Source organism: Mytilus californianus, unplaced genomic scaffold, assembly GCF_021869535.1.
Source record: "Mytilus californianus isolate M0D057914Y unplaced genomic scaffold, xbMytCali1.0.p SCAF_62, whole genome shotgun sequence".
Classification (NCBI taxonomy): domain Eukaryota; kingdom Metazoa; phylum Mollusca; class Bivalvia; order Mytilida; family Mytilidae; genus Mytilus; species Mytilus californianus.
The window spans coordinates 732,963-745,507 of NW_026262715.1; the positions used below are offsets into that span (position 1 = coordinate 732,963).

The 12,545-nt window shown below is 33.9% G+C and overlaps 1 protein-coding gene across 1 annotated transcript; it reads left to right on the forward strand.

The window, feature by feature from the left end:
- Positions 1–358: 358 nt before the first annotated feature.
- Positions 359–12,545, forward strand: LOC127707294 (uncharacterized). The gene is made up of 6 exons (XM_052211826.1): positions 359–920; positions 2,422–2,520; positions 3,588–3,878; positions 6,632–6,826; positions 10,098–10,148; positions 10,958–12,545. Exons 1-6 carry the CDS (start codon positions 488–490, stop codon positions 11,803–11,805), a joined length of 1,917 nt encoding a protein of 638 aa, XP_052067786.1. The 5' UTR covers positions 359–487; the 3' UTR covers positions 11,806–12,545.

The window sequence follows — 12,545 nt, forward strand, 5'->3', positions numbered from 1 at the left end:
ATAGGTCAAATTTTGGTTTCTTTCACTTAATTATTATCGGAATTTGTAGTTTCCAAAGGTAAAGGTATCATTCGTCACGTATTAAATAATTTAACGGCTGATATGATGAATATTACATTTTTTTTTTAATAAATCTTACATGAAGGAAATGATAGGGTGAAACATTGATTGCGTCATTTTGGCTTTGATGATTGCCATCTCAAAGAGATTACTCTCCACTGCATCTTTTAATGATATTCAGGACAATAAATCTTAAATTGACCGTAAACCAAATTTTTTGTAAGATATCTTTAAAGGCTACTCTTAAAATGATGAAGTAAGATATTCATATAACTGTTTTAACTGTTTTGTAGTTATCCAAACAGTTGATGAAGATAGTGAAAACATAGAACGTTATTCAAGAGTTTCACGAATTATCATTGACACTTTTCCAAATATCCTCAGAGATATAATCGGCTCCATTATTTCTGCAAACAAATTGTACCAAATGTGCTTGCCGCATCTAAATAGTTTCTCGTCTGATCAGAAAATTATCCTAAATGACTCACAATCGTCAAATTCGTATGATTCAATGGACATTACATTGATTTATAAGTTGTTAAGACAGTTTTCGCTGATAAATCCTCCTACAAAAGGATGGGGAAATAATCCAGACAAAGTAGATATAAATCTGGTAGATGATGTAGAACGCATACGTCGTTACAGAAACCAACTAGCTCACCGATGTAACACAAACATTGGAAAGGATGAATTTGATGATTACTTCGACAATTTTCGTGACATTGGCAATAGAATGGATATAAACTTTTTCCACACAACAAATTATAAACGAGTTATAATAGGGCATAAAACATGCAGTATGGATATGCAAATGCAGACAAAATACAAGAACGCCTTAAAGCAGCTAGAAAATATAAAATGTAAGATATAAACCTTCAGCGTTTTTAAAACATATTCGTTTTTGTAACAGTAGATAATAATTGTTTATATTTTCTGAAAGAATATATAAGAATCATAAGATGTGGTATGATTGCCACCGTAGTTAATGTCATAATTTTGTTAGTATGTCTTTGTGGGGTCCTTTTTCTCATAAGTCGAAAACACAATGGAAAATGCCATAGCAAAACAAAAACGAAAATCGACGAAAAGATAAATAACAGTACACAAAAAAACAACTTAAATTGAGCAACACAAAACCCATCGAAAGGGTAAACAGATCCTGCTCCACATGGTGCTCCCGTCGTGATATGTTAAAAACCCCTTGATAAGTCTAATTTGGTTGGATGCATTCCTGGAAAAAAAAGACGGGATTGTGGTTACGATAAAGGGAATATATTCGTCTTCATCTGTGAAACAGATACCCAATACCGGCCAACCAATCATGATGGCGTCCGTATACATAATAATTTATATTTTATAATAATTTTCAATAATTTGAGATTTATTTAAATATGGTGAAAGAACGAGAACTACTGAAATCGTAATCAGGGCATGATGGATAGCACAAGATGTTTACCATGTCGGGACATCCGGTCTTGATCCTTTCTCAGTACATGCTGCGAATCTCTCTTTTGTTTGTTTCCTTGATTTATATCTTCCCAAACGATGTATAACACTGAAATAGTACTGTTACCTATTTTTTGTAGTCATGTTGAATGCATTTGTATTGTGTGTTATTTATATTTATTGTTTATGGATAATAGAAAGTTGTTCACAATTGTAATGGTAAATTAATTGATAAAGAATATGAAATCTTGTCACATAGGTCGTAAATAAAAAAAAAAGACTTTTTATTTATATTCTAAGTCGGAGTTATAAAGGTCAACATTCATAGACAGAAGACTTTTCGTTTAATAATAATTTTAATCAAATTACAAGAGATACATGTTCATTATCAACGTTAGTGTACAAAACGAATGATGCAAGGCATTTAGGCAAATTTTACCTGACATTTATTTTTGCCTTTTTTGCTTAGGTCCTCGATGTTTCCTAATGTTCTGGTTTATAGTTTACCTGACATATTTTGTACAGAAAACACTATTGTGTCTACTAAAACCGATATGCGAATGTATTTCTTTAGCAGCAATTGTTTTCACGTTCATGCTTTTTTGTTTCTTTTGCGGGGAAGGAACATTTTCAGATGTTAACTTCCGGTTTATTTTATTTTTTCCATATTTCTTATGGTTGATCCCGTTTATATTTTATGTTGTTCTTATTTTGTCCGTTTCATTTGTGTTATATTCAATATGTAAGTCTTCTCATTTTAAGCTCTGTATACACAATATACCATATGGACAAAAAAAAAAGGTTAAGGAACAAATTTGTTTTTACTGTTTGTCGTTTTGTTTTTATTTTTATAATGCGCATCATATTAGTTTTGGTATCTATCTAATAATTGTCTTATATCTTTAAATTTTACAGTGCAATTTGAAAAAAAACCTATAAAGTTTTACTGGGGAGAAAGTTTTGATAAAAGTTTGAGGAATCTGAGATCGTTGTTAAAGGACGAAAAATCAGAAGGTAATTTGTCTGAATGTATATTATTTTTGGTTTGCTTCTTCACCTAAAAAGAAAACAAAAGAAAACTAATTTGCAAACGTATGCTATTAAATAAATATGATAAGGATGATTGATTGATTGGCGTTTGCTTAACGTCAAGTTGCAAATAAGGGATATTGGAAAAATACAGACATTTTGCTATGCAACAGGTCAGATAATAACTCATTAAAGAGTCTTTGCCTAATGTTTTAACTTGCAGAGAACGTTGCACTTTTTTTTTACACAAGGCTTTGACTTTAATGTCCAAATTCTAACCGGACGTGGTTGTGTACCTGTACATTCGGCACATCCCCACTTTGGTAAGATCTTAATGTCGGCCTGAAAAGTCGAAAGTTACCAATTTGCTATTCCTCAGTCACTCACGAGGTCACTTCATATCCAATATAATTAGAAAGAAGAAAGAAATTCTGATTCAAGTTTCAATTTGAAAAATCATTCGAAGACTCTTCATTGCACTTAGTTTCTTGACAAAACTGTTTGAACATGCCTAGTTTCGAAAGTAGTTGCTGTAAAACAAAATCAATGTCTGCAGAAAGAACGCCAATGATTTTATAAATCCAAAGGTATATGAATTTCACATTTGATCTCAGAATTTAAACAAAATAAAAAATGTCTTTCTTGCATGAAGGGGAAGATTTGAAGATTTCAATAACCGTCCAAGAAGTGAATTTTCATTTTTGCCAATGATCTGTTTTCTAGAGCTATTGATATTTTTGTAGCATTAGACTTGTAAGACAACACCTTTACCTTCCCTCATGTATTCAGTGTTGTGATTTTATCTCAACACGAACATAAAACTGGCAGAGAACATCGGTTTGTGGTATGTTATTAAATGAGAGGTTTATCTAGCTATACAACAAGGTGTATTCCACTGTTTAGTACACAAGGAAATGCATGTACCACGTCAGGAATATGACAGTTGATTTTCTTTCGTTTGATGTGTTTGGGTTTTTGACATTAACATTTGTTAGGTGACTTTCCGTTTTTAATTTTCCTTGGAGTTTTGTTTTACTTTTTGTAATATTTAGAAGGAAGACGTACAGTCCGTGTACAGATCATCTTCCAGAACGAGGAGGATGTCGAGAAAACAATTGATATTCTGAATTCCCTTAAAGACGAGATCAATAAAGACTTGAGTGGAATAGAATTTATTGTTGCCACTAAAGGGAGTATAGTTCTACATGTAGATATATTGCCACAAATGCTGGAAACGGATGAACTATTACAATACACCCTGACTTTATTTCTGAGAAGGATTTTGGAACTCATTACGACCTCCGATACTGAAAGTATGGATATGGTTTTGTTATCTGTAGAAGGTTTGTAATTACTGATCGATTAAAAAATGCACCTGCGCTTATACATAACTATATAGATATAAGAAGATGTGGTATGAGTGCCAATGAGACAATAGAGGGACGAAAGATACAAGAGGGACATTCAAACTCATAGACAACTCTCCATCCAAGTCAAAATTTATAAAAGTAAACCATTATAGGTCACAGAACGGTCTTCAACACGGAGCCTTGGCTCACAACGAACAGTAAGCTATAAAGGGCCCCAAAAATTACTAGTGTAAAACCATTCAAACAGGAAAACCAACGGTCTAATCTATATAAAAAACAAGAAACGAGAAACACTTATGATCCACATCAACAAACGAAATATGTTCATTCAAGTATACTCTTTGTTTCTAAAAGATTATTTTCAGTGGTTCCGTGTTGGTATGAATCTCAAGTAAATGGTAGCTATATTATTAAACTAGCTTATCGAGGTTAATGATTGATTAATTGTTGCTTGTTTTAGGACGAGAACAAATTAACAATTAATACAATTGGAAGGTTAAGACATATTGACCCGAATGAAAGTCGGAATTTGTGAGTACCATTAAAACATGTAGGTATGAAGGATAGGGAAGAAAAGCCATATTCCAGTCAGAAAATTGTTGAAACGGACCTTTAACGTGCTAAAAGTTTGTCACAGCCTTGTTCCGAGGCGTTGGATGTATTGTCCACATTTCAACCGGTGTCGGCTGCAAATTTATCCAACCCTCGCAGCCAAACCGACACCCCTTTAGCAAGGTCTCACTTCGGGAACGGAAGAAAGCCAAGGATGATACTGTTTATATACCCAAGTCCACCTTTACGGTTTCAATGATATTTATACTAAAAAACTCGTAAATTAATTAATAAGCTGAAAAACCCATGATTTTTCTGTTTTTGTTAATCACATTATATAAACATGATATATGAATTAGATATTGATAACTCACTTGAAATCTCAACCATATACTCCCATTACACTAACTAAAGAGGACTTTATCATTGGACTGTTCTATGTTCCTTTGGATAACATGGACCAGATGTGGATACTAACAAATTCCATAGATATGTTTGAATACCTACAACCTAAGTCTCTTTCCTCTTTCAATAGTCCACAAAGGATGACTGGGGATTAGTAATATGGTCACTACAGGTCTTCTTCCGGTAGTTAAAACCTTACCAAAGTGGGGCGTTTGTTTGGCTGTACGTGTTGTATAAGTACGCAGTCACGTCTGGTCCGAATGGGGACGATAAATCCGATGCCTCGTGTAGAGACAGATCCTTGTAACAACTTGTTGATGTGTCCGTAGGTGGCCTGTTGCAAGGCAAAATTTCTGTCCCAATCCAATTCACCTTTATTTTTCAATGGCAGTCCAAATATCCCCGACCTTCATCCTGGACGGCCTCCATTACCGGAACTACCTATTGTGTTAATTGTAAATTTGTTCTCTTTCTGAATATGCACTATTTACCACTGTACGTTAAGCAAAAAACCAATCAATCTTTTAATAGTATCAAATCATTTGACTTTTGTACCCTTTACACAAGTATTCCCCATTTCAAACTAAGACAACTTTAAAAAAATGATCGTGCTTTGTTTGATAAAAATAATATTGTTTTAGGGAGAAATAAATCGTACTTTGTAAGAACAACTCTGATTTGAACAACAAAAGCTATGAAACTGACATTATCCAGACGCTTGATTTCTTGATTGTCAACATAATTGTTACGCTTGTAGGACAAACAAACAATTGGCATTCCAATAGGAACCAAATATGCCGCAACTGCTGGCCGATTTGCTCCTTTATTTAAGAGGCTGACTCCATGCATGATCTTCTTAGGCAGAAGGAAAAGCAGCTACCATTATCATTTAACTTAACGTGAAGTAATAAATATATATGAGCCCCCAAGGGTGACTGGGGAATAGAAGTATGGTCACCATTGGTCTTCCTCCGACCGGCAGTAAAACCCTTGCTAAAGTGGGGCGTCCGTTTGGCTGTGCGGGATGTACAAATTTGCAGCCACGTCCGGTCAGAATGGGGACGTTAAATCCGATGCCTCGTGTAAAGAGAGTACCACGCTCTTTGCACGTTAAGAACCCTTACAACAACTCTTTGTGGGGTCCGTAGGTGACCTGTTGCAAGGCTGTCTCTATCCAATATTCCCTCATTTCCCGTGGCAGTCTAAATTACGCGGACCTTAACCCCGGACGCCCCTATTACAGAACCTACCTATTGTATTTATTGTTAATTTGTTCTCGTCCTGAATATGCATGAAATATTTGCCACTGGACGTTTAGCAACCAACAATCAATCAATCATTATATATATATGATGTCCTTTCACTAAATAATATTGTCTTGATGAACATTTTTACTTTTTCAGTTTCTATCTTTCTATTAAAGTTATATAGTAAAAAAAACATTCAATCCTTAAACGTTGGTAGCAGAGAGGTTTCGTTATATATTTGATGTTTCACACTACAGACATCAAGAAAACAAGAGACAAAAAATGCAAAGGTATTTTTTAAACCATTACATATTTGAACAGAAATCAGTAAATTAGTCTTTTCAAATTGAAAGAAATACAGCAAACAAAGTGAGCAATTGAATAAAATGTGGTAATTAATTTGAATCGTTGATTCTAGCAAAAATACGCCAATAATAAAGAGATTGACGTCAAATTACGTCAAATTAACGGATTCAATTCAATATAAACTCGTTTATTCTTTTTTTTATATTTATCTTACAGAGTTCACACAATGGATTGCATCAAAAACCATTGGACAACCAGTTTACTTAGAATTTGATATCGAGGCCGAGTTATTTGAAACCGACCATAAAATGGTAGATCAATTAGGACAAATGTCGGACGCCATCTTGAAACTTTCAAACGGAAGCGGAACAAACAATGATATTACTGCAACACTCCTTCCTATTTGTCTTGGTAACTAATTTATCTCTATACATTTTATTATTTGTAAAAATGCATTTACTTGTAAATATTTATAAAAAAGAAATCGAGTGGTATTAAACTGGTGTTTTCATATTGATCCTGTATTGTTCCCGCAAGCAAATACAACAAGCCACAACAGTTAACTTCGACCTCAGAAGACTCTTCGGGCACACGTATAATGTAAAATTAGGCTTAGAAAAAACGTAGGCGAAAAAATTCCGAAACTGAAGAGAAACTATATCACATACTATAGATACTGTTAATGTTTTATAGATCCTCAAATAACTACTATTCATGCTTACCATACTTCTTTCTGTTAAGAAAAATTCAATATCTGAATTACCCGAGGTAATTGAACATACCGGAGTTTTGAAGTCGCACGAATTTCTAAAAGCGAAATTTGAAACCCATAAATGATTTTTTTAAGGTTTTTTTTTTTCTGCGTTAGACAGTTCTGTCAATCCATACCCACACTTTAACCAGGAAAAACATGTTGCATCTCCATATTGCCGAGACTGAGCAATGAAAATCTAAATCAGCCCATAAGAGTATTGCATGCTGGAAAACGTGAACGTGCTGTAACCAGACAATTTGACGTCAAAAACTCGTCTTACTGTTCTTCAATCAACGATACAGGTAGACGGGATTTGTTGATGACCATCAATGACCAGATCAATATGTAGTGACAACGTCACGTCAATAGAATTTGATTACGCGACGTCATTTGCAAGACATGTTTACGGCTGCAACGTCAACTGCTTTTCATATCGCCAAATGCCATGGCAGACAGATTCATGCCAAAAATGTTTCTCATAAACTGAAATGCCGAAGAATCGTCTGCAGAAAAAACATAAAAGCCTAAAGTTTAAACTGCATTATTGCCAAAACACACTGTAATGGGTGGGACAAATGCAAAATCAGAAGGTACAAAACGGAACTCAAAACATGACTAACAGAATTGCTTTACCTTTTTTGACAATCATTTTTGCTTTGGTTACAGGCAGTCATTGCCTGCAACGGTGACACATCCATTGGTAAGGAGAAACCCAGGGGTTCAGTGTATACCACATGATTTGAAAATAAAAAAAATATCTATCAATTCAACTTTCGAACAGTAAAATACTATTAAACAATGAAGTAATGAATGAAATTTATGTTCATACATATGTTTAACATACATTGCATATTTGAAATTAAAAAAGATTAATCTGGTGTTGCGTTTCTAAAGTCGGTCAGTATAAAACAGCGGTTTTGTGTATGCATACATGTGTTAGACATTTTATAATTTTTGGTGCAATTTTCATTTGATTAAAAAGTAGTTTTTTGGTTGCAACGGTATCATTGAGTGAAATCATTGTAATCGACAGCCATTGATACATATGAAAAAGTTTAATATTTAAAAGGCAACAAAATATCAGGTTTCCATATCCACGATGTTATGAACGTCATTATATTGTAAAACAAAACGTTCAACAAGTGAAAGCTTCCAACAAGTTCGTGGACTACAGTATCTGTTAAATACTATGACGAAGTGCGATATTGGAGGTGTGTTCAAGTTCCGGTAAATAGGTTTAGACTTCGGTTAAAGAGAGTTATGATTTAGAAATGGGCGTTCTTATTGCTATTTGATTCATTGTAAGTTGTCGTTTAGGAGCATATCTGCTTATTCTTCCTGGGCACAAGCATCATCCCCAATTTTTGCTGGGGTTTGTGCTGCTCAGTCTTTAGTTATGACCGTTATGGAATATCTGATTCACAAACGATAGCGGATATGTTTTAATTGTCGTAACTACAATCCCGTCCTTCTTTCCTCGAAAGTGACCTACCATATTAGACTTATAAACATGTCTGCACTCACACGAGCTACACGACGGGTGCCACATATGAAGCAAGATCTGCTTACTATTCCGGAGCACCTGGGATTTTTACTGGGGTGTGTGTTGCTCAGTCTTTAGTTTTCTATGTTGTGGTTTGTGTACTGTTATTTGTCTGTTTCTTTATTTAGCCATGACGTTATCAGTTAATTTTCGATATATGAGTTTGAACGTCATTTTAGTATCTGTCGTCTATCCCTGAATCATCTCCAACTGCCGCCACCAAGTAATCATTTTGAATATAGGTTTAAACAGTTGACTGTTAGATCGTTGTGATACCAGAACAAATAAAATCATTGGTTTCTTCAACTTTAAACAGCAGTAACATTTCGTAAATAACTTACTTCTCATTCAAAGAATGTATCTTTATATATAAATATATATATATATATATATATGGCGATATATCTAAGGAGACAAAGATAAGTAATCATTGCATTTTAAAACATTTAATATGGTAAGGAAATTATACCAACTCTTTTATTAGAAGTTCTTTAATTATGAATATATTATTTTTATTGACTTTTTCTGATTTCAGAATTGTAAAACAAACAAAATTGTATCTACTAGTCCCATAAAAACATAAAAATAAGTCGACGAAAATTGATTGGTTTAATGTTTTGCTTAAGAATTCGTGCCATATTATGAAGGGTCACAAATTAAAAACAGGTTACGGTGAGATTAAGATGAGTCTACTAGAATGTATGAAGAGCTTTGGAAATTGATGGCATGTTACATATGGTCAAAAGTTAAGCTTTGCAATAGGTAAATTACGGATTCCCAAAAGCGTTGTAAGGGTTAGCTTGCAGGAAGAGTGATATTTTCCTACTATAGATCCTTCCTATTCAACACCCATATTCTATTCTAATGTGGATGCGTATTTACACATCATGTGGAGCAACTTTGGGACAAAACCTCGCCCTTCAGAAAAAAATTTCTTGTACCGATTTCTTTATCCTGGGTAGGGGAGCCTCTCCGCAAATCGTGCTCCTTAGCAGTTCTTTACGAAACCGAGACCTCATGTTCTGATGCCCATAATCATAATATAAAATCTCCCCTACAATTATAAAATTGAATGTTCCCTCTTTTTCAAAAAACAAAATCTAAGTTTTACTTGAAACTAAAAATAGGGGTGTTGAAACTAAAAACAGCAGAAAAGGATTTAACTAATGATAATCGGTTCATACGTGATCAATTAATTGAATGTTGACTACTTTACGACCAGTGGCAAAAGGTTCATTTATTTTCAAAACGGAAAAAAATAAGTACACTTTTAATAGGTAACAAATGCAGTGGATTATTAAACAGACGCCCCTCAAAAGCATGGTACGTCGGTTAACTGCGTTTGAATGTATCAATTATTTCTTTTTGTTTTAAATATATTTCAGAAAATATGTCAGCAAACAAAGAAGCATTTACCCAACCTCTATCACCTAATGGTAAGTTGGATTAACGACACAGACTTGTAACATGTTAACTGGTCGGATTGTTGTCTCTTTGACACATTCCCCATTTTCATTCTTAATTTTAAGTTATTCACGCAAAGAGAACTTGACACTCTTTGACACGAGACATCGGATTTATGCATCACCCTCAACCAAACAGACGCCTAACTTTAGTTGTTACTGCTAGTCGGAAGACGTCCAGATGACCATATCTCTATACCACCGGTCACCCTTTAATATTTATACGATATCAGTGATACAACTGATTATAATTTCCCATTGCAAAACATTGCTCTTCTAACCGATTTATCGGTGTCTGGTGTGTTTCTGTTTATATTCATTATGACAAGTTTTCTCAGTGGCTTGTGGTTTTTATCAGTTGGTTCTATGGTAACCGAGAAGATAAGAATTGAAAAGACACAATGAATTAATATATCTCCTTCAATTACCCAACAATAGATGAAAAGATAGCGTCAACCAAATAACGTTTCCCTTTGGTATGTCAACTCGTTTTTCTTTTTTTTTCAATCTCTTTTATTTATAACCTTTATTTCAGTTTTCCTTCGATTATGGGACGAGCGTTTCATTTTCTTGGGGTGGTGCAGGAGGATATTGCTAGCAAGAGCTGAAAATAATTAACTTTTGACAAGACAGATGAACTGAATCATACAAAATGCAGGAACAAATTTAAAAAAAAGTGAAAATAAATTTTCGTGCGGCAATCGTACTTAAAACAAATTTGCGTGCGTGAAAAACCGATGTGGTCTGATCATACTAATTTGATGCATAATTTTGTATTTCAGAAAAAATACCAACCACAACTGCGGCGTTCACCCAAGCTCAAACACCTGTCAAATACAACCTTCCTGTTTCTGTCAATTCGCGTCAACAGTTTAATATCCAAAAGGGAAGGAATGAATATCAGGTCATTACTAGCTGCATCAAAATAGGCAAATCATTGGTGTTTACCGACTATAATAATGACCAACTTATTATTTGTAATGCAGACGGTACTGATGTCCATCACATTCCTCTGTCCTATACACCACGGTATATAACAGAAGTAGATAGTAATACTGTGGCAGTGTCATGTACATTTAACAATACCACACTGATAATAAATATGCATACAAGATCTGTCACCAGTACATTCAATACCAGTCATAACTGCTACGGAATATCATTTGATGATAATAACCTTTACGTTGTTATTGATATGAGTATTATACATGTGATGGACCTGACAGGTAAAGAAATACGAACTATTCCTTTACCTTCAGACAAAATTCGCGACATTTCAGTTAACAGAGACAGGTTGGTCTGTATAAACGTTACATCAATATACTGCTGCTCGCTAGATGAAAAATTAATTTGGAAGTTTAAAAATGATAGATATCAAGATTTAGGTCGTGTGACAACTGATAACGAGAGGAATGTATATGTGACTGATGGGAGAACACACACTGTAGTAGTAATATATGATGATGGTAAAATTTATAGAGAAATTTTAACTCAATCAGATGGACTGAAAAGGCCGGGTGGAATTCATTTTGACAAAAAAGAAAATATTCTGCTTGTATGTAATCATTTGTTTGGAAATGGTTTTCTTTTTGAATTTAAAAAAGAAACCAACATAAACAATCATGAATAGTTCTTTCAGACAATGAGTTTATTCGGACTCGAATCTGTTTGTGCATTTAGTCATTCAAAATAACTTCCATTTATTTTCGTTTTCTTTACTATCAATCTAACTTGATTGATTGTCATGATCTGTACAGTTGTATTCCGTTTTCAGAGACAATTAATAATTGTGTTATGTACATGTTTTGTGTGACCAACGCTTTAATTTCATTTGTGACCAGAAATCAACTTTATATGGAAATTTCGAAAAAAAATTCAAAGACGTAATGATCTTTGGTTCATGTCCACTTGCTCTTTGATAGTTGGACACAGATCTTCGTGTAATGACCATAATTATTCAAATTCCTAAGCAGGTAGTGATTTTACAGTACAGGCTATAAGGAAGTATGAATTTCTGAATTTTGTTAGATAGTATGAACAGAACATGGCTCTTGGTCATAAAACTTAACTTAGTTTGAAAATGATAAATATCAAGATTTAGGTCGTGTGACAACTGATAATGAGAGGAATGTATATGTGACTGATGGGAGAACACACACTGTAGTAGTAATATATGATGATGGTAAACTTTATAGAGAAATTTTACTCAATCAGATGGACTTAAAAGGCCGGGTGGAATTCATTTTGACAAAAAAGAAAATATTCTGCTTGTATGTGATCATTTTTTTTGGAAATGGTTTTTTTTTTTTAATTTAAGTCATATGTATGTCCTCAATATATTTTTGTTTCGAAATAAATATTCTTTATGGA

Coding starts and splice junctions, on each gene's coding strand:
- LOC127707294 (XM_052211826.1), top strand. CDS start 488: ATGTGCTTGCCGCATCTAAATAGTTTCTCGTCTGATCAGAAAATTATC. Junction 3,879..6,631: donor GGTTTTGTTATCTGTAGAAG/GTTTGTAATTAC, acceptor TTTATCTTACAG/AGTTCACACAATGGATTGCA. Junction 6,827..10,097: donor ACTCCTTCCTATTTGTCTTG/GTAACTAATTTA, acceptor AATATATTTCAG/AAAATATGTCAGCAAACAAA.